The sequence below is a fragment of the Poecilia reticulata genome, chromosome 12, assembly GCF_904066995.2.
Source record: "Poecilia reticulata chromosome 12, P_reticulata-male-v2, whole genome shotgun sequence".
Lineage (NCBI taxonomy): Eukaryota > Metazoa > Chordata > Actinopteri > Cyprinodontiformes > Poeciliidae > Poecilia > Poecilia reticulata.
The window spans coordinates 2,958,852-2,980,231 of record NC_088841.1 but is presented as its reverse complement, the minus strand read 5'-3'; the positions used below and the strand labels follow the sequence as shown (position 1 = coordinate 2,980,231).

Here is a 21,380-nt window from a genome sequence, read left to right as displayed (position 1 = left end):
TCACAAACATCCCGATTCCAGAGGATAATCCAGATAATCGTTGTGGAAAACCTGGAGTGGCAGAGATATCTACAGCTTATATGTTTACTGGTTAAAAAATAAATAAATAAATTTGGGGGTTGTGGTTTATAGTCCAGTGCGGCTCATAGTTCGGAAAATACGGACTATAATCCTTCCTGGATTTTTTTCTGTGAAGAACCCAGTGAATGTTATTTGATTGTGCTTTCTGGAAAACATATTTTTACATTTAGGCACTCCTGCAATTGTCACACTTACAAACTGACTCTGGCCCCCACCATAGATGGAAAAAGTTATGTGGCCCTCACAGAAAAAAGTTTGGGGACCCCTGGTTTAGAGTGTTAACAACCCATATAAAACATGTGTTATATATTTTACATTGGAGAAAACATCTGTTCATCATGTAAATCTGCCTCCCCTGTCAGACCCACCCGTCTCTGGGAGGACTTATGGACGTCCTCCAACTCTTCTTCTTTGTCCTCCAACTCCTTCTGATGCATCTGCTTCATCCTCTCCACCTCTATCTCGAACCGCATGTGGATCTGTTGGGTGAGAGGTGCAGATGAGCCGCGGCGGCCGGCAGACTGGTTTGTGCCAGCCCTGCGCCGCGCGGCCCGTCAACCTGCTGCTGCTGCTGAATCTGGGCGGACAATCTGCTCATCTCCTCGGCTCTCTCGCTGGCCTGGCTCTCCAGGAGGCGGATCTGTTTCTTCATGTCAGGCACCGAGTCCGAGGCCAGGTCGACCGGCAGGCTGAGGTCTCTGATCTGAGCGCACAACTCCTCCTTCTGCTTCTGCAGGCGACTCATCTCAGCCTGGCTCTCCTGCACACACACCAGGAACACAAACAGAGAAAATGTGGAGGCTGACGGCGCTGTGCCTGACCTGCTGGAATGAAACAAAAAACTATCCAATGACTTCAAATTAAAAGTCTGAGGTAGTATCACTACGCCTGTCACAATAACAAAATCTGCTGACTGATAAAGTATCCCAGAAGTTGTTGTGATAAATGATAATATTGTTGTTTTTTTTGTGGGACTATTTACAAGTAAAATAATGGTAATGCAAGAACATATTCTGAAAGATCAATAAAAGATCAATAATGAAATGTAACACATTTTCCAATATCCTAAATAAATAAATAAACAAAACAACAGAAACAACAAATAAAATGAATCATGACGTCTCTGTAAATACAATGAGACCAAACATCAGACTGAAGATTTTTGTCATTCAGTTTTTGGTAGAAAAAGAGAAAAGAGAAAAATCATTATCACAAGTTGTTGGGCTTGTTTTAATTTATCATATGTTTAATTTATTTGTTGCTTACTGTGTCAGGCCTAAGTACTGGTTTCTATAAAAACTAGTTAAATTTATTTTCAAACAGTGCCATAAACCAAACACTGACATTCCTTAATGAAACACAAACATACCTGCAGGCTGCAGCGCAGGCTGAACACTTCAGAACCCAGAGCTGAGTTCTCCTGCAAGGCTTTGTCCTTCTGCTCTCTCTCTCTGTTAGCCTCCTCCAGAGCCTGGGCCAGCTCACTGTCAAACCTGCAGCAACACACACACACACGCACACACACACACACACACGAGTTTGCTGGCTGTGAGGAAAAGTCTTATTACAGCAGTGAAAATGAAGATATTCCAAAAACATGATGTAATTAGAAACACCATTAACAGGCATTATGTATTCATTAAACAGCCAGACATGAGGAGGAGCAGTGGAGCAACAAGGTGACGTGTGTCTGAAGGGAAGGTGAACCTTCTCTGTTTGCGCTCCAGTTCATGCATGCGACTCTGCAGAGCATCGCTGAGTACTCTGGCATCCTGGAGGTCAGAGGTCACCCTGCGACAGTGGCGTTTCAGCTCCGACGCGCTCCTCCGAGACTGCTCCAGCTGGGCCTGCAGTGTTGCTACCTACACACAGACACGTGCACACAGGTGGTGTTACCTTGAGACTTTAACGTGCTGCTGGCGCTGCCGTGCACGTCGGCGCGTCCCGCCTCACCTTGGTGTCGAGCTGCTGTCTGCTCTGCCTCTCCGTCTCCAGCTTCTCCTCCGTCTGCTTCAGGCGCCTGCGGACGAACTCCACCTCGGTCTGGCAGCACTCCAGCTGCATGGCCAGCTCGCCCTCTGAATGACGGGACACTCGGGCATCAGTTTGTCTGAGACTCAGTTCATTGAAACTTTGTCCCGTCAGGAGTTCCTGAGGTCAGGTCACCACACTTTTCTTGAGGAAGTTTTATTAAATACCTTGATTCACAGGAACAAAGTGCCTGATGAAAGCTACAGTTTAAATCAGGAATAGTTGGGCTGGAGGATATGACTGAAAAACATTTCATGATATAAGGGTTTCATATCAGCTGAGGTGAATAATTACTGTTAAGTGATTTTTTTGTTTGTTTGTTTGTTTTAAATATCTAGTGACATGACTTTTCTTGTTTTATCGACAGTTTTCACTTCATGTCGTTTATTTTTAAGCAGTTATGCGACAAAACCATTAAGGGTCAGTTTTATGTATTTTCCATACATAGTGACATTTTATAGTACAATCAAGTAACTATGTTATCTTCATTTGTTATAAAAATGCTCTATGTATCAATGACTTAAAAAAATTTGACTTTGCAATTTGATGCCTTGAAATTGGGCCTCTGTCTCTTTAAAAACTGCTTCTCTGATGTGCAGTTCCATCAGGTGTTTGCTAATGGCTGCTGGCTAGTCTGAAGGAGCTGAGTGGAGCTGCTCTGTGATGAGGAATCTCTGAGGAGGAGCTTCACCTTGAAGCTCCTCCTCATCCATCCAGGCATTTTGCACAGCTGAATGGTTGCCAAGGAGATAAAAGAACTTTTCAAACATGCATGAAAGAAACAAACCAACACTCCAGGTGTGTTTTTGATGAGGAAATTATAACTTGATGTAAAACTCAAAGAAGACTATTTCAGATAACACTGCCCCATTCAACTGCTGCTGCACATGTCACTCAACAGGCTGTTGCTAGGTAACCAAAGAGTGAGTTAGCTGATGCTGCCTCCATTGCTTAGCTGACCAAGAGAGGTTGAGCAGCTAAAGCTTTCCCTCTGCCTACATCCCCCAGAAAGCAGTGCAGTTCTGGATCAGATTTCAGCGAATATTCAACATACTGAATCTTGAATATTGTATGAAATATATTATCTATTGATATTGATCACATGTCTATTGTGATATATATTGTTATTGATTTATAGTCCAGTCTTTTCTGCTGTTAAATCTCTCCATTCATGTTGTAACATTGCTGCATGTTTGGTCATTCAGCAGCCAAATCTCCGTGTGTTTTTGCTTTTTGTCTTGCCAGCAGACTTTCCTCTCGTACCTGTTGCAGCTCCTCTCTGACTTGCAGCAACGTGAGCTTTCTGCTTCTCCTCCTCCAGCTGCTTCTCCAGGGTTTCCATAGTAACCTTACACTGGTCCAGCCGAGCCTTCAGAAGACACAAATTATACAACAACAAAAAAAAAAGACGCAAAAGACGAAAATATTTTTTTATTTGAATCATTAAATTAAAATAGACAACAATCATCATGCAAGAAATGTCAGGTGACTTAATTAGCTGGCTCACCAGCAGGTCCTTGTTCTCCCGGCTGAGTCGAAGCCTCTCTGCCCTCTCCACATCCAGAGCCTGACCCACTGCATCGCCTCGGAAACGCTCATCGCTTAGCTCCGATGTCACAGCGGTAACCTGCACATATAGATCACATTAATAGCGGTGAGCGTTTGTGTATGTGTGTATGTGTGTGTGTGTGTGTGTGTTGCAGCTCTAACCTTGGTCTCCAGGCTGTCTGCTGTCTGCCTCAGCTCGTTCCTCTCCTTCTCAGACTTCTCCAGGCGGCGCCTCAGAGCCGACACCTCATCCTTTCAGAAAACAAAAGAGAAGCTTTTACTGAGACACAAACATCCTTTAAGACACATCACAAACATTTGCTGGATGAATTGCTGTTGCTTTTTTATTGTTTCCCATCACTGAGATCAGCTGGTGTTAGATGTTTCTGTCAGATGGTGCGGATGCTGCTGCAGCTCACTTCTGTTCTGTCTGCTTTTACCGTCACTTTAAAGAACAATGGCTATGTCTCTTTAAAAAACATGACATTTTTCTAACTGAATTATTAGATCCCTAAGATGCATCATTACAGCCCATTGGGGCAGTACTTTCTCTTCAGTCAGACGGGTTTCCTGGAAGGTTAGGATGTTTCTCCTCCATTAGCAAGATCCCCTCACTGAGTTTGAGGGGATCTTGTACATAAATATGAACATAAAACAAATTCTTTATTAAAAGGAAGTGAACTGAAGGAGGTCCATATAAACGTCTATACCTCCTTGGCTCTCAGCCTTTCATTGTCCATGTTCACATCGAGCAGAGGACGCAGCCTGCAGAAAAGTTTCCACCAGCTCCATTCGGCTACGGCCTTCAGAACCCGCAGGTTCCTCTGCAGACACCTCACCGCCATCTGCTGCACCTGGAAATAAAAACACACACATACGCACGCACGCATGCATGGACGCCACACACACACATACACACACACACAGGCAGAAACAGTAATGTAAAAAGTCTGAGGTAAAACCCAAAGCTGAGATCCAATAGTGAACTGATCTCATTACAGCAGGAAGTGAATTGATATTCTGGAGGCCAACTAAAACTCTGGAACCACATGAAGAGGTTCAGAGTTCAGAGTTTTAATTCAAAGATGTTTTCAAAATCCTCTATCAATTCATGAAGTCTCAGATGTCTTTGACACTCCTACTGATACTAATCACTTATGTAGCCAACTTAATAGCTCTTCATTTATGTTGGAACCAATTTCAACTTCTCTTCAAAAGGCATTTATTTCCTAAAAACATCTGCATAATTTGTAAAAAAGTGTTTCTAAATACAGAATGAAACAATTAATAGAGCTGGCTGTGCACATTTTACATATCTGCAGTGTTTAACAAGAGAGCAGAAGAGATTACGATGAAATTTTTATGATCTGTAACTAAAAGTGTTTTTGTTTTAAAACGGCTTGAATCAACACATCAAAGTGCTTTAAAGATTTGCAACAAGAAATCCAGACAATATCATCATCGTCATATTCTTTCTAATCTCATATTAGATAATATTCTTTCTAATAATAATATTTTTGTTTTTACATTTTGAAAATCTGATATATTATGCACACTTTTGTTTAGTTCATAAAACCCCCATGACATTCCTGCTGCGCCTGAAGAACCACTTTGAGATCAGATAGCATGACTACAGGGCGCCCTCTAGAGGTGACTGAAGCATCCCAAAATCTGGATTGTTTTTACCACACTGCCTTCACTTTTATTGTTTTGAGTCATTCAAACAGCTTGAGATGATATAACATAGTTATATCGTTATCTAGTTATAAAATATCGGCACATTGGGCAAAATTACAGATATTAAACCAGATTATCTCTTATTGTTGATGAAGGCAAAGAAATTGTTAAACTGCAGGTTTGTAGTTTGGCGATATAGTTAATTATTGTGCTGACTTTTCACCAATTCATAACTTGATTAGGATCAGCCTGTACATGACTGCATGTTTTTGCTATAACCTGCTGCCACGCATCTCATATCTCCTTCTGAAAAGTTAATGAAGTGTTGTACAGTGTCTGTGTGTAAACAAAGAGTAAAATAAAACAAATCACATGAAGGCTAAATATATAAATATTTATCTTAAGTAAATAAGAAATATGTTAATAATTAGTTTTCATTGAAATCTTTAGTAATTTCTACTGCAGAACATCATGAATTATTTTATTCCTCCACCTTACAAATCAAATCACTCAGTGGAGATAACAGGTGGCTAATCTGCAGGGTGACCAATCAGGTATTAGTGAGGCCAAGCAGCAGTTTATTTTTTTTTCTTAATGTACAGAGAGCAATAAAAAGTCATAAAAAATTATTTGAAGTTAATGTGTCTGATTTATGACAGAGTATTAGGGCTATTGTAGACACAAAAAAAGGAGGAGTACATTTTCAAGCTCAGAAATTGAGATTAATCTCAGAACTTTTCTTGAAAAAACTTGGAAACTTGGAGTGATATTATACTGTCTTACTCTCAGTCTGTATTGAGACAGACGGTGGATACTCCTGTATCAGAGCACAGCCTGGAGTCAATGAACCGGACTGGAGCTCACCTTGAGTTTGCGGTACTTCTGACGTCCCAGATGTCCCTTGCAGGCGGCCTGCAGGTAAACCAGCCACCCGGTCACCTGCTGTTCCCTCTGCTGCTCCAGGTATTGCAGCACACCTCTCTTCATAAACACCTGAGAGCCAGCAGAGAAAAATAGATTTCAGTCATAACTGACTGACTCCTGTTGTACCATCCGATGGCTCCACACCCGCTCTCACCCTGCTGGCTCCGACCACAATGCTGTTTTTATCTACGTCCAGCTCAACTAGCAGCTCTTCCACTGCCTGACACACAAAGGAGAGGGAAAAAAAGCAGATTCATTCTGAGTTTATGATATTTTTGTTCATGTGAACTCCAGCGATTCACTTCTGTACCTTTCTCTCATCATGGCTGACAAACATGGAGGCGTAACGCTTCATAATTGGAGGAGAGAGAGCCTGGAAATGACACCTGAAGTCACTGAGCGTCATGTGTTCTGGATAACCTGGAGAAGGAGAGGAAAATATGGCTTTATATACATTTCTGTTTTTTAATTTTTTTATTATTGATTTAAAATCTGTTGACATTTCTATCTTTATAAAGGAGTTATGGAACTACGGTATGCAAGTCTCCATCCATCCATCCATTTTCTGCCGCTTATCCGGGGTCGGGTCGCAGGGGCAGCAGCTTCAGAAGAGAGTCCCAGACTTCCCTCTCCCCAGCCACTTCTTCCAGCTCCTCTAGGGGAATCCCAAGGCGTTCCCAGGCCAGCTGAGAGACATAGTCCCTCCAGCGTGTCCTGGGTCTTCCCCGAGGCCTCCTCCCGGTGGGACGTGCCCTGAACTCCTCACCAGGGAGGCGTCCAGGAGGCATCCTGACCAGATGCCCGAGCCACCTCAACTGGCTCCTCTCGACGTGGAGGAGCAGCGGCTCTACTCTGAGTCCCTCCCGGATGACCGAGCTTCTCTCTCTAAGGGAGAGCCCAGACACCCTGCGAAGGAAACCCATTTGGCCGCTTGTATCCGTGATCTCGTTCTTTCGGTCATGACCTAAAGCTCATGACCATAGATGAGGGTGGGAACGTAGATCAACCGGTAAATTGAGAGCTTCGCTTTTTGACTCAGCTCTCTCTTCACCACGACGGACCGATACAGCGCCCGCTTCACGGCAGATGCTGCCCCAATCCGCCTGTCGATCTCCCACTCCCTTCTTCCCTCATTCGTGAACAAGATCCCCAGATACTTAAACTCCTCCACTTGAGGCAGGACGACCCCCCTGACCCGGAGAAGGCACTCTACCCTTTCTCCAGGGCCTCTCCAAACTCCTCCCGCGCCCGAGTTTTTGCCTCAGCAACCACCCGAGTTACATGCTGCTTCGCCCGCCGGTACCCATCAGGTGCGTCTGGAGTCCCAAAGGCCAAAAAGGCCCGATAGGACTCCTTCTTCAGCTTGACAGCATCCCTCACCGAAGGTGTCCACCAACGGGTTCGAGGGTTGCCACCAGGATAGGCACCAACAGCCTTGTGGCAGCAGCTCCGATAAGCCGCCTCGGCAATGGAGGCGCGGAACATGGTCCACTCAGACTCAATGTCCCCAACCTCCCCCGGAACGTGTTCGAAGTTCTGCCGGAGATGGGTGTTAAACCTCCGTCTCACAGGGGACTCCGCCAGACGTTCCCAGCAGACCCTCACTGCACGTTTGGGCCTGCCAGGTCTGACCGGCTTCCTCCCCCACCTCTCTACCTGGTGGTGAGCCAACTCACCACCAGGTAGTGGTCAGTGGACAGCTCCGCACCTCTCTTCACCTGAGTGTCCAAGACATACGGCCGCAGATCCGATGAAACTATGACAAAATCGATCAGCGAACTGCAGCCTAGGGTGTCCTAGTGCTAAGTGCACATATGGACGCCCTTATGCCTGAACATGGTGTTCGTGATGGACAATCCATGACGAGCACAGAAGTCCAACAACAGAACACCACTCGAGTTCAGATCGGGGGGGCCGTTCCTCCCAACCACGCCTCTCCAGGTCTCAATGTCATTGCCCACGTGAGCGTTGAAGTCCCCCAGTAGAACAAGGGAGTCCCCAGGAGGGGCACTCTTCAGTCCTCTAAGGACTCCAAGAAGAGTGGGTAATCTGAACTGCTGTTCAGCCTGTAAATACAGACAACAGTCAGAACCCGTCCCCCCACCCGTAGGCGGAGGGAGGCTACCCTCTCGTTCACCGGGATAAACCCCAACGTACAGGCGCCAAGATGGGGGGCACAAGAATGCCCACTCCTGCCCGGCGCCTCTTACCGTGGGCAACTCCAGACTGGTAGCACGTCCAGCCCCTCTCAAGGAGACTGGTTCCAGAACCAGAGCCATGCATCGAGGTGAGGCCTCGATGCAAGGAATTATGCAAGTCTGTATTTATGTAATCAAATAATCAAAAGGGGCTCTGATGTAAAAACTATAAACTAACTCACTTATCACTTAAAAGAAAAAAAAAAATCAGGGCAGCTCAGAAGAAATAAAGTTCTTGCCTGAGTGTACACTATGATGATGTCAAACTCATTTTCATTCAGGGCCATATCAAAAACCTTAATGTTCTTAAAGGAACGGTTCCACCAGAACCGGATCTCAGAGTGCAGCTGCACTCTGAGAGCCGGCACGTCCAAACCGCCGCTGCTTGATAAAACCAATTAATCTGTTAAAATATAAATAAATAGCTGTTCCTCTAGGATTTTGTGGTCTGGTTGAGGCAGCAGCCACTTAAACTCAATGCTTTTATCAACTTTGAGAAAATTTGAAAGAAGAAAGTTTGAAGATTTCAATTGTGTTTCTTAGTTAATTGAAACACCACAATTGTGAAACTGTGTGTTTTTGACATTAGCAGAATATTAATAAAGTTTTGCGTACATTTTGTAATGGAAACACAGCTGCTGGCTCAGCATCTTTGCAGTTTCCTGGAAGTTTGTTCGGGATTTGTGGAGAATAGAGACTGAATGTTTGGTTCCAGTAGTAGGAGTAGAGACAGCGATGCTTCCTGTAGTAAACGTGTTTATTGTACACACTAAAATAATGATGGTGGTTATCATTTTACTGTAATTAAACACACACTCCCATAGTAAATCTAAGTTTTCTCTCAATATTTTTTTGATGAAATTTCTCCTTGTTTTGTTCTTGTTATGTCCCCTCACATATTCAGAAACAATTTTTTTTTTTTTTATATGAATGAAAAATAATTTTCCATTTTTGGGAAGGCAGTAATTTTGGGTTATAGTCTGATCACTGCATAACTGACAGAACCTGGTGAGTAACCAGTCAGTTTGTTCAGCTGTAGGTTGTCCTGTTTGATGTCTCTGAACATCTTAACTCCTGTGTTTGTACGTGAAGATGGTCTGAGGTGAAGGGCCAACCTGTGCGGTAGAGCTGCAGGGCCGACAGGATCTGGGTGGAATGCAGCTGCACTCTGAGAGCCGGCACGTCCAAACCGCCGCTGCTCGATTTTGCGCTGACACACTGCAGGAACACCGGCCTGGCTCGGCGGATCAGGTTCACCAGCGCGTCCTGCAGGACCGCGAGACAATGACAGCCGTCATGCTTCTGGGGTGACGTCAGAACGTGGTGACGGTAGTGCCATACATACCGCCTGCAGCTTCATTGCTATACACTGGGAGTGTCTGCGTATGGCCGCCATCCCGCCGCTGAAGGTTTTCCGGATGATTCCGTTCCGCTGCAGGGCGCGCTGGCTGCCTCCCTCCAACCCGGCCAGGCCGCGGCACAGAGGGCGCAGGGAGATCCTGGGGGTGAACATGGCCTTCACCACGCCTCTGAGGAAGGACAAGAGAGGAGTTCAGCACACGTTCCAAAACGACGAGGCAGCTGTAATCCAAATATATGACTCTTCATCAGAGCAGACAGAGCATCTGCATAGCGTAGCATGGGGTTACGCTTTGTTATAAATGGCACATTATTGCCACTTTGAGTTGGACTTGTGTTAATTCAGCAGCAACACAAGTTTAAAAGCTCACACTGGTGGATGTTCATGGTGTCAAAAAAAAAAATTAACCAGAAGTGTAGGAGGTATGGGTCAGCGATACGATCGTAGAATTGCATTGTGTTTTTTGTGGTACTATTGTAATAATGATAAAAATTAGGATACCAAAAACCTCATCCTACATCAAACACTTCTTATAGAAAATTGGGAATTTTTTCAAAATTGATATCTTTCCATTAAGCAAATGTATATTTGCGATTTCAATTTGCATAGTTTTATGATTAATGCAAACACAGCTACTGATGATCCGTCCAATACTCTCCAGCTGAGTTTCTATTACGAATGTGCACAAAACATTTTTAATATTTTGCTAAAGTAAAAAAAAAAAAAACACACACACAATTTTGCAATTGTAGTGTTTCCATAAAAAAAGAAAACTTAAGTTCAGAATTCTGCCATGGTGCCAGCACTAATTATCCAACAGCCAATCAGAGGAGACGTCTGCTAATTAGCTGCTGAATACAAACTAATGTAATGTGAAAAATGTTTGATGAAAAACCATTTTCTGGTACAAAGGCTTTTTCGTGAGAAACGTTTTTTGTTTAATATTGTGTTTCTATTGTGCAGTTTTGAGGTTAATGGAAACAACTACTATCCTTCACCCAAAAGTCCTTATCTCACTGTGAACCTATTGAGTTCATTTCATTTCCTTTCACCACAACATTAATAACCAAACATCTCACAGAAGAGTAAAATAAAACAAACAAAAAAACAACAACCTGTAAAACATGTTGAGGCAATAAGGGGCTGGTGTGTAGGAAAAATGTGATAATAACCACCAGAAAGCCTTAATGACAACAGTAGATGAAGACTGTGTGTGACTGTGTCAGTAAGAGAGGACCGGCCGTCTTCAGGCTGTCCACCTGCTTCTGGCCTTTCAGCAGATCAATATGCTGCATACATACTCACATGGTGGAGTTTTGGAGCAGAGTGATGGCATTGAGAGCAGACGGGTTGTTCTGGATCTGACCGAACCATCCTGAGAGGTCGTACCGGACCGGGTCACGTCCCGTCAGGTGGCTCACCTCACACTGCAGCGGCTGCTCACACTGACGCACTGCAGACACACACACACACACTTCAGTTATGTCACTCTGCAGGAAACCGCCTGCTCATACACACAGGGTATGAGCTCTGGTTATAAGTGTGTGTGTGTGTGTTTGATATTTACCAGTGTTGTTGTAATACTGACAGACTCTCTGCAGGGCGGCGCTCTCACAGGAGGAGGGCGTCACCATCTCTTCATCCAGAACCCACAGCAGACCTCGAGGGTCTCCATCTGCTGCCCGGACCTGAAACACACACACACACACGCACACAAAATCACACATGTAAAATCATATACACAGCTCTTTTTTAGGACAAAATCTGTCTTAAAAGACATGTTAGGAAGCGATGTGGTGGATCTCGTACCTGCGCAGGCGACTGATCGATGGCGGACACCACCTCTGAAGAACTGCTGTCTGGACACTCGAACGCCACATGAATCTTCTCCTGCACCAGGAAACACACACAGCTCTAAACGTCACAGCTGTCTCTACATTCACACACTTCAGTCATCCAGTTGTCCACCAGTTGCTGATTATCTGTGTTTCTTTCACTAGAAAGTCCTTCACTACACTTTTAATACTTAGGGGTTCAGAAAGAGAGAAATGCTGAATGAGGGAAATGTGAGGAGCAGTGAAAATCTGAGAGAAACAACTTTCAGTTTATATACCATGAAGTTGCAGCCACTTCAGTGTTTATTTTTCGGATCAACTCTAAGTAGTGGCTTTCAAACCATTTTACAAATAAAACTATTACAATGGCCTAGTCAAAGGCTAAGGTTTATTTATTTATTTATTTATTTATTTAATCTTTAATTCACCAGGAAAATTAAAAATCTCTTTTGCAAGAGAATCCTGGCCAAGACTGGCAGAATCACACAGAGATTATAGAACATTCACGACAAAACCAGAAAAAGCTAACGTCATCAATAAATTGATCAAAAGATCCCCAGTTGAAGCGTCAACGAAGGAAATCTAATTCAGAATCTGAATTCTGATGTCATCAGTGACTCTCTATCAAACCTGACCAAGTTTAATATATTTTGCAACTGCAGCCAAAATTTGCTCCTGATTTTACACCATCTTTTGTTGGTGTATCACATAAAATCCCAACAAATTCCACTGCGTGTTACCTGTGCATATCTCTCCAGTGTGTGTGTGAAGGTGTGTGAGTGGTAGTGCTCCAGCAGCCGCTCCTGCAGGTAATTGTGACACAGCTCTGACCAGCTGGCCCCTCGCTCCTCCGCTGAGTGTCGGGGGTTCCTGAGGCCCGGGGCGTCCACCACCATCACAGAGGCTAATGCTAGCTGCTCACTGCTCAGAGCTCTGGAAGTGAAACAGAACCGACGTCACACCTGCTCAGGTTTCTGCAGAAAAGGCACCAGAGCTGTCAGGACAGAGACAACTTCTCCATAAGTCAGAGGAGTCCAAAGTGACGGACTGATTTTAAACAGGCCCTATGGCAAATCAATAAGGGGCTTATTTCCCCCCACCTCCCCCATTCTACCCCTGCAAACGTGGTTAATTAGAGAATAGACTCAATGATTACTTGTTTTATTAAAATATTGCATTGCTGAGAATTATTATGAAAAAGCACAAAAAAGCACAAAGCATTTTTGTGTTACTAGCTTTTTAAAAAGTTTGTAGTTTTTTGGCCTGTGTGATAAATGTCTGCACACCCGTAGTGGATATGACACAAACAGGAATGTGAAGCACAGCAATAGTAGAAAAACACATTTTATTTCTATAAACTGAGGTGATACAAGGCACATAGTGCTTTAACGTTCTGTTCAATCTCTACAGTCACTGTGTAATCCAGCTCCTTTCTCTGGACAACAAGCTGTGATTTCATGACTTGTAATGTTGCTTTGTTAAAAATGCGCATAGTCTCACTCACCTGTTGATGAGTGAGACTATGGCGGTGAAGAGCTCTTCATAGAGACCAGCAGCCATTCCATCCAGACACTGAGCAGCTGTTAGACGGGGACCTGCACAGACAGAGGAGGCTGAGAGAGTTTAGCTTCACTGAAACCAGGGCCGCTCCAAGGCTTTCTGGGGCCCTAAGCAGATTTTCATTTGGGGACCCACATACCAACACGTCAAAGCCAGAAGTGCCATCATTTCTAAGCTACTTTATGTATGTAACATACCTAGTATCATTAGCGTCATTTGTAATTAGCTTACATCATGACAGTGTTGTTATCGTTATTTATTTTAACTTTACATGAGCAGCAAACTAAAACAATATGTGGATTTTGAAATGCTGAGTGGTACTTGTGTGTCATATTATTTTAACTATTTTATAGTGACACCAGATGATAAACACTAAAACTACAGTAACAAGTTTCCTATCTTATATTTCCCCAACAGTGGCAGCAGCCAACAGCAGGAAGAGATAACTTATAATTTGTCATTATTATAATAATATAAAAATCTTTTTTTCCATGTGTAAAAGCATTTAGTTCAAACTGAATGTGAATGTGAACATATTTAAAATCATGCTAGTTTGGTGCTCTTGGGGCCCCCCTGGTGCTGTGGAGGCCCTAAGCAGCCGCCTACCTCACATTGCCTTGAGCTACAGTTTAATATCACATCTACTCGCTTCCTTTCAGGTTACTTTGTATCTCTTGAGTTCCATATCTCAGTCATCTTTCATCATGTGTTTAAGATTGAAAGCCTGTCAGGATTGACCTCCTGGTGACCCCCAGGTAAACTCCCTCCACTTCTTGCCCTCCTTCCTCCCCTCTGCCTCTCTGTGAGCGTTTCCTCTCCGGTTGTTGTGCCTCTCACCCTCCTCGGCCTCGTTCCTCTCTCTGCTGACTCCGGTGGCTTTCTGCAGCAGCTGTCGCAGGTGATGCTTGAAGACGGCCGTGTCCAGGTCCTCCGCCTCACACCCCAGGATTCTGCTGGCTGCCTGAGCGCTGTCAAAGTTCACAAACTGCCTCCGGCCCACTGCACATCAAAACAGAGCGCGCTGCATCAGGAAGCCTGCCAGCACACAGCTGGAACCAGATGCTTACAATAAGCAATTAATGGCATAATGAATTAAAATGACCTCGATAATTTGCATTCTAATGATTAATATTCATTGATGGGGAATTTTGATGACAGAGACATTATAATCCATTATATCTGTGGTTTCAGTTGTAAGTGGTTTTTGTTTGTGTTTTATTCTGGATGTTTAAACTACAGTTCCAGAGTCTAGCTTTCTTTACAAAATTAAAATGTATTGGTTTTTGAGTGAGAGAACTCAAAATGCTCTAAAAACAACAACGTTATCATTTATCGTAATAATTCCTGGGACAATTTATCATCCAGCAAATTATGTTATTGTGACATGCCTAATTTCCATACACCGAATAAAAACACATCTACAATTTTTTCCTCACTCTCTAAATTTACATCAGTCCAAACTTCTCTTTCTTTAAGTCGGTTACAATCACCTAAATTATTTCTACATGCTAAATACCAGAACACCTAACGAGAACATTTTTAAGAGATTTTTTTGTAACTTTCTAGAATCTAAAACTTATGAAACCAGTACTGACAGTAGGTAGTGTTAATGTTAGTTATTATACTTCCAGTAACAATACATGCTGTTGAGCTGCGCCTCCTTCTGTGAATTAGCTGATTTTTGTTCACTATTATTCTTCCTCCTCTTCAGGCCTCATGGTGAGAACGTTTCCACACTGTGAGGACATTTGATCCACTTTCACCTGAACAACAACTCTAATCAGATTAACTGTGTGGTTAAAGGCCATGAACTCAGTCCAGGTATGCGTGATCGCTTAGGGTGTCTGACTGATGATGATGATGATGGTGTGTTACCTTTACAGGCCCCAGCAGCTCCCAGGTGGTAGATAGCAGCCAGAACGTGCCAGATCGCCTTCTGCTCTCCGGCTGAGAAGCTTAGCATTTCCATGGCAGCCAGCAGCTTGGTGAAGGCGACAGACGCTCGCTGTTTTTCTTCAACCTGCGAGCGAGCGAGCGAGCGGACGGACGGACGGACGGACGGACGGACAGACAGACAGACAGACAGACAGACAGACAGACAGACAGACAGACAAGCAGAGGAAGAAAGGAGAAGGCCTTCACACACCATCAGATAGAACTCTTTATGCTCGATTTCATTTTTCTAGCTTTAGTCCCTCTTTACCTCATATTTACAGAAAGATTATAAAACTGACTTCTATTTCATTTTAGGCAGAGGAGTGTAAACTAGAAATGTTTGTGTTTTTAGCACTGTACATATGAAAGCAACGCCTAAGCTCTGCTTATTTATAAAAAAATTAGCATTTTATCCTACATGAAGAAAAGCATTGGCCCTATCTAATATAAATGATAAAACAGCAGTTATCTGGTCACAGCTAACTCTAATGAGAACTTGTATTCCTTTTTGCCAGCAGGTGGTGCTGTCGAACCATTCATTAGCAGTAAAACTAGAACTTTTTTAAAAACATGACACGGACATTGTTTTCATGGTTCTACAAATGTTGCTCTTTGTAATGCAGTAAATATTTATGTTCAGGTTTAAGAACACGGGTGATTTCTTCGTAGCTCCTTGGACTAGGACAACATCATAGTTCCTGCTGGAGGACACGCTGCAGATAAGAAGTTTCCTCAGGAGACGTGAGTAAATTATGTGTAACTGTTTATATTATACATGTTATGTTACTATAAGACTATAAGATTATTGATGTTGCAAACTTAAACACACTGAAAGAATATGAAATAAAAATCGAAGCTTCTTTTGATTTTTGTTCCCATCCAGACATGACGTTCTCCCCGTCACTTCCAGCTAGAATCAGCTTTCCTCGCTCCGCTAACTGCTAACCGCCTGTTGCTGCTGTGGCTCACTGACACACTGCAGCTGTCTCATATGTTAAGGCCACTGCAGTGACACAGCAGCTGCTAATGAACGCTGTGGTTTTCACTGTGCACAGACTGAGCTGGCTGACGATAGCACAGAGCCAGTTTTGTTTTTAAAAGACATCTGTTGCCCAGCAGAGAACGATCTGGTTATGGGAAATTTTAATTTCTCTGCAATACAAACAGCTCGTCTCAGTAAAGTTTGAGAAAACTCCTCTGGGTTGAACGGCTTTGTGCCTGTGATCCTGTAGGAGTAAAAGATTAACCTTTATGTGTCCATAAACTGTAGATTGTGACAGAAAATCTGGGAACCACTTTCTGTGTAAAGTCAGGATTTTGCACCGTGTAAATAAAATGAATTCTAGATTTTTTGTTTTGTTTACAATATATATAACAATAGGCGACACTTTATGAGAGCAGATGCTTCGGTACAACTGAATGGTTGCCATGGGAGATTCAAGGATGCATGAAAAAATATGCCATGATAAAAAGTTGAAAATAGTCAATTTTATATAATACCTCCATTTAATGTAAAGTATTACAGGAATGATCCAAAGGTAGGTCCCTGTGGAACACCTATAGAGTTGCTTAAGAGATCATTTATGATTTTTTTTTTTTTATCCAGTCACAATGTTTTTGTTATTAATTGTTGTTAGGCACACCTGAGTGGTTGCCATGGGAGATTAAAGGATTCCTCAAACCTGTAGCAAAGAATCAAAGCAACACTTGTTAATGTTACATTATGTAACATTACAGCATGAAAAATGTCTATTTTACATAATACTGGTCCTTTAAATTTTAATGTCACACAAAATCCCTTTTTTCCTTCTATGTATGTCTGGATTAAAACTAACAACCGTAAAGCATCTATTGCTGATCACTTTGCCCTGTAAAGTTGATATAGATCAACTCAGACCACGGTCTATATGCTGTAAGTATTTGCATTATGGTGGTGCATAGCAACCAGGTTTCTAAATGCTAACAGCGGAAACTGAAGGAGGAGAGAAAAGTAGGAAAATGATAGAAAAATACATTCAAGCTGATTTTTCATCAGCTGACTAGAAGTTGAAGAGAAGCTCCTAAAAAAGTCCAAGTCTCAAGATCACGACCAGGCCAGTGTCACTCCCAGCTCATGTGTTTTATAGTTTTACCATCACGGATCTTGTTTCTTTCTGCTAATTCAAAGGTCAATTTAATAGAATTTCTTAAGCGTCGTCAGGCCATAAAAGCACCGGCTCACTTGGAAAAACACGACTTTGGAAAAACTGACCTATCTTATTGATTCCATTGAATCTTTAGCAAAATGATGTTACAAGCTGGAAAAATGTGTGGCTAAAATGTTATGATAAACACGTGTCGTCTTCTAGATGTCGGCTCATCTCACCCATCAGCTAACACACTGACACAGTGAGACTGCAGTGTGTTAATGCTGACACTGCAGCTGCTCTTTCTGTACCTTGGTGGGATGAAGGATACCAAAAGTGTTGGAGTCAGGGAGCTGGTGCAGCTGCAGTTCTGTCCTGGGGAGCAAGAAACAGGAAGTTAGTCTCTACGGGAGACACTTCCTGCCCAAAGCGTCAGCATCGGCAACGACTGTCTGAAAATACTTGGATGATATGAATAACCACAGGATCTCATTTCTCTTTGGGATAAATAAAGCATTTTTTCAATTTAATTGAGCTGAATTATTGTGGGAGGGGGGAGATAGACCCTGAACACACAGAGAGCCAATCTGAGGGCAACATAGAGAAACTGATTGAGCTGTTTTTGGTTTGCAGGAGGAAATCAGAGAACTCAGAGGAAACCTGTGTGTGCGTGTATCTACTGTCTGAATATATGAAAGCATCTGGAGATTGAAACACAGGTTAATCCAGACTTCTCTTCCTGAAATCTAGGCTGATTTCTGTTTTTATCGTTCTGTGATGTCACACAGGAAGGAGTGTGTTTAAGGTGTTAAAAAACATCCACAGGTGTGCCTCCATTTAACTCAAATGTAATAAATGAACCTATAAGAAGCTTATAAAACTATGACATCATCTCCTGAACTTTTTTATTTTATATTTTCAGGCACACTCACGTATGTAAACTTCTGATTTTACAGAACGTAATGAAAAGTAATCAGTTTCTCCTAAATTTTGCAAAATTGACATAATTCTGGACAACTTCACTGATATAAAACAGAAAATTTTATTCAGATTAAATGACTAACATCCATCCATCCATTTTTTGCCGCTTATCCGGGGTTGGGTTGTGGGGGCAGCAGCTTCAGAAGGGAGGCCCAGACTTCCCTCTCCCCAGCCACTTCTTCCAGCTCCTCCAGGGGAATCCCAAGGCGTTCCCAGGCCAGCCGAGAGACACAGTCCCTCCAGCGTGTCCTGGGTCTTCCCCGAGGCCTCCTCCCGGTGGGACGTGCCCGAAACACCTCACCAGGGAGGCGTCCAGGAGGCATCCTTACCAGATGCCCGAGCCACCTCAACTGGCTCCTCTCGACGTGGAGGAGCAGCGGCTCTACTCTGAGTCCCTCCTGGATGACCGAGCTTCTCACCCTATCTCTAAGGGAGAGCCCAGCCACCCTGCGGAGGAAACCCATTTCGGCCGCTTGACCCAAAGCTCATGACCATAGATGAGGGTGGGAACGTAGATAGACCGGTAAATCAAGAGCTTTGCTTTTTGACTCAGCTCTCTCTTCACCACGTCGGACCGGTACAGCGCCCGTTTCACAGCAGACGCTGCCCCAATCCGCCTGTTTATCTCCCGCTCCCTTCTTCCCTCATTCGTGAACAAGATCCCCAGATACATAAACTCCTCCACTTGAGGCAGGACGACCCCCCTGACCCAGAGAAGGCACTCTACCCTTTTCCGGCTCAAGACCATGGCCTCGGATTTGGAGGCACTGAGCCTCATCCCGGCCGCTTCACACTCGGCTGCGAACCGCTCCAGTGAGAGCTGCAGATCACGTTCCGATGAAGCCAACAGGACCACATCATCTGCAAAAAGCAGAGATGTGATCCTAAGGCCACCATAACGGATCCCCTCAACACCTCAGCTGCACCTAGAAATTCTGTCCATGAAAGTAATGAACAGAATCGGTGACAAAGGGCAGCCTTGGCGGAGTCCAACTCTCACCGGAAACGAGCCCGACTTACTGCCGGCAATGCGGACCAGACTCTGACACCGGTAATACCGCCGCTTCGCCCGCCGGTACCCATCACCCTCCCTGCTGGAGGGTCCCTCAGCAGGGGACCCTCCAGGACCCTGAGTCTACCCTACATCTGAGGGTGTAGAGCTGGTCCAGGGTTCCACGACCAGGATGAAAACCACACTGCTCTTCCTGAATCCGAGGCCTGACTATCCGATGGACCCTCCTCTCCAGGACCCCTGAATAGACCTTACCAGGGAGGCTTAAGAGTGTGACACCTCTGTAATTGGAGCACACCCTCCGGTCCCCCTTGTTAAACAGGGGGACCACCACCCCAGTCTGCCAATCCAGGGGAACTGTCCCCGATGTCCATGCGATATAGGAGAGTCGCATGAGCCAACACAACCCTACAATATTCAGAGCCTTCAGGAACTCCGGGCGTATCTCATCCACCCCAGGGCCCTGCCACCAAGGAGTTTTTTTGACCACCTCGGCGAACTCGTCCCAGAGATTGGAGAGCCCAACCCAGAGTCTCCAGGCTCAGCTTCCTCAACAGAAGGCATGTTGGTGGGATTGAGGAGGTCTTCAAAGTATTCCGCCCAGCGGCCCACAACGTCCCGAGTTGAGGTCAGCAGCACACCATCCCCACCATAAACAGTGTTGGTGCTGCACTGCTTCCCCCTCCTGAGATGCCGGATAGTGGACCAGAATCGCCTCGAAGCCGTATGGAAGTCTTTCTCCAGGGCAAACTCCTCCCACGCCCGAGTTTTTGCCTCACCGACAACCCGAGTTACATGCTGCTTCGCCCGCCGGTACCCATCAGCTGCGTCTGGAGTCCCACAGGCCAAAAAGGCCCGATAGGACTCCTTCTTCAGCTTGACAGCATCCCTCACCAAAGGTGTCCACCAACCGGTTTGAGGGTTGCCACCGCGACAGGCACCAACAACCTTGTGGCCGCAGCTCCGATAAGCCGCCTCGGCAATGGAGGCATGGAACATGGTCCACTCAGACTCAATGTCCCCAACCTCCCCCGGAACGTGTTCGAAGTTCTGCCGGCGATCGGTGTTAAAACTTCGTCTCACAGGGGACTCCGCCAGACGTTCCCAGCAGACCCTCACTACACGTTTGGGCCTGCCAGGTCTGACAGACTTCCTCCCCCACCACCGGACCCAACTCACCACCAGGTAGTGGTCAGTGGACAGCTCCACACCTCTCTTCACCCGAGTGTCCAAGACATACGGCCGCAGATTCGATGAAACTATGACAAAATCGATCATCAAACTGCGGCCTAGAGTGTCGTGGTGCCAAGTGCACATATGGACGCCCTTATGCCTGAACATGGTGTTCGTGATGGACAATCCATGACAAAGATATTTTTCAAATGACTAACAATAATTGGTTAAATTTAGTGACAAACTGACACAATCTATAGCAGAAAATGTAACTTTGAGAAATAAAACTCTTCCTATGAGCATGTCATTGAAAAGCTTCTTTGATTTCAAACGTTACCTCATCTCTGAGCTGAGTCCCGCCAGCATCTGGGAGAAGATCAGGAAGTTGCTTTCTCCTGGAGTTTTCTGACACACTGTCCATTTATCCAACATCATGGTCTGTGTAACGAAGAGCCGCACAGCGGGAGGAATCAGCTTCAGTGTGTTTGACTGCTAATCCGTGCATGTGTGTGTGTGTCTGTCCTGCGTACCTGCAGGTGTCCAGCAGAGACCTGGCCGGCGTGGTTAAAGTCCAGGGAGAAGACCGTGGCGAACCGAGACGAGGCGTCGCTGTGCAGGGAGCTCACACAGCCAAAGGACCTCAGGATGGAGAACATGGCGCTCACACGCTCCACTGAGGGACAGATACTGAGGATGAGGGACGGCCGGAGCACAGCTGGGTTCTTATAGGTTAGTTTGATTTCACTGTGACTTTTTGCTCGTCTAATTCAGTTCATTTGAATTAGTTTTTAGAGTGTGCATGCTACTTTTTACTAGTTATTATTGGTTAAATGTTCATTAGTTTTTAGTAGCTTTACTTCTTTCATACTTTTGTTCATTTTTAGGTGCAGAATTCAAAAAGGTCAAAGTATTGTACTGTGATTTTGTTTACATTGATTG

The 21,380-nt window shown here is 44.5% G+C and overlaps 1 protein-coding gene across 3 annotated transcripts in view; it reads right to left on the bottom strand.

The window, feature by feature from the left end:
* The window catches only part of myo18b (myosin XVIIIB), a 61,099-nt gene that overhangs the window by 27,346 nt on the left and 12,373 nt on the right, over window positions 1-21,380 (bottom strand). For all 3 annotated transcript variants that reach the window (XM_081613641.1, XM_081613639.1, XM_081613640.1), the window contains exons 9-32: window positions 20,972-21,114; window positions 20,779-20,879; window positions 17,587-17,650; window positions 15,090-15,234; window positions 14,052-14,213; window positions 13,159-13,249; window positions 12,395-12,587; window positions 11,629-11,709; window positions 11,387-11,507; window positions 11,125-11,272; window positions 9,805-9,988; window positions 9,575-9,725; window positions 6,572-6,681; window positions 6,416-6,481; window positions 6,202-6,330; window positions 4,371-4,514; window positions 3,823-3,912; window positions 3,620-3,739; window positions 3,376-3,481; window positions 2,035-2,159; window positions 1,789-1,943; window positions 1,451-1,574; window positions 641-841; window positions 450-560 (exon numbers count right to left, since the gene is read on the bottom strand). In XM_081613641.1, coding sequence (XP_081469767.1) covers window positions 450-560; window positions 641-841; window positions 1,451-1,574; window positions 1,789-1,943; window positions 2,035-2,159; window positions 3,376-3,481; window positions 3,620-3,739; window positions 3,823-3,912; window positions 4,371-4,514; window positions 6,202-6,330; window positions 6,416-6,481; window positions 6,572-6,681; window positions 9,575-9,725; window positions 9,805-9,988; window positions 11,125-11,272; window positions 11,387-11,507; window positions 11,629-11,709; window positions 12,395-12,587; window positions 13,159-13,249; window positions 14,052-14,213; window positions 15,090-15,234; window positions 17,587-17,650; window positions 20,779-20,879; window positions 20,972-21,114 — 3,065 coding nt within the window. The remainder of the gene's footprint in view (window positions 1-449; window positions 561-640; window positions 842-1,450; window positions 1,575-1,788; window positions 1,944-2,034; window positions 2,160-3,375; window positions 3,482-3,619; window positions 3,740-3,822; window positions 3,913-4,370; window positions 4,515-6,201; window positions 6,331-6,415; window positions 6,482-6,571; window positions 6,682-9,574; window positions 9,726-9,804; window positions 9,989-11,124; window positions 11,273-11,386; window positions 11,508-11,628; window positions 11,710-12,394; window positions 12,588-13,158; window positions 13,250-14,051; window positions 14,214-15,089; window positions 15,235-17,586; window positions 17,651-20,778; window positions 20,880-20,971; window positions 21,115-21,380) is intronic.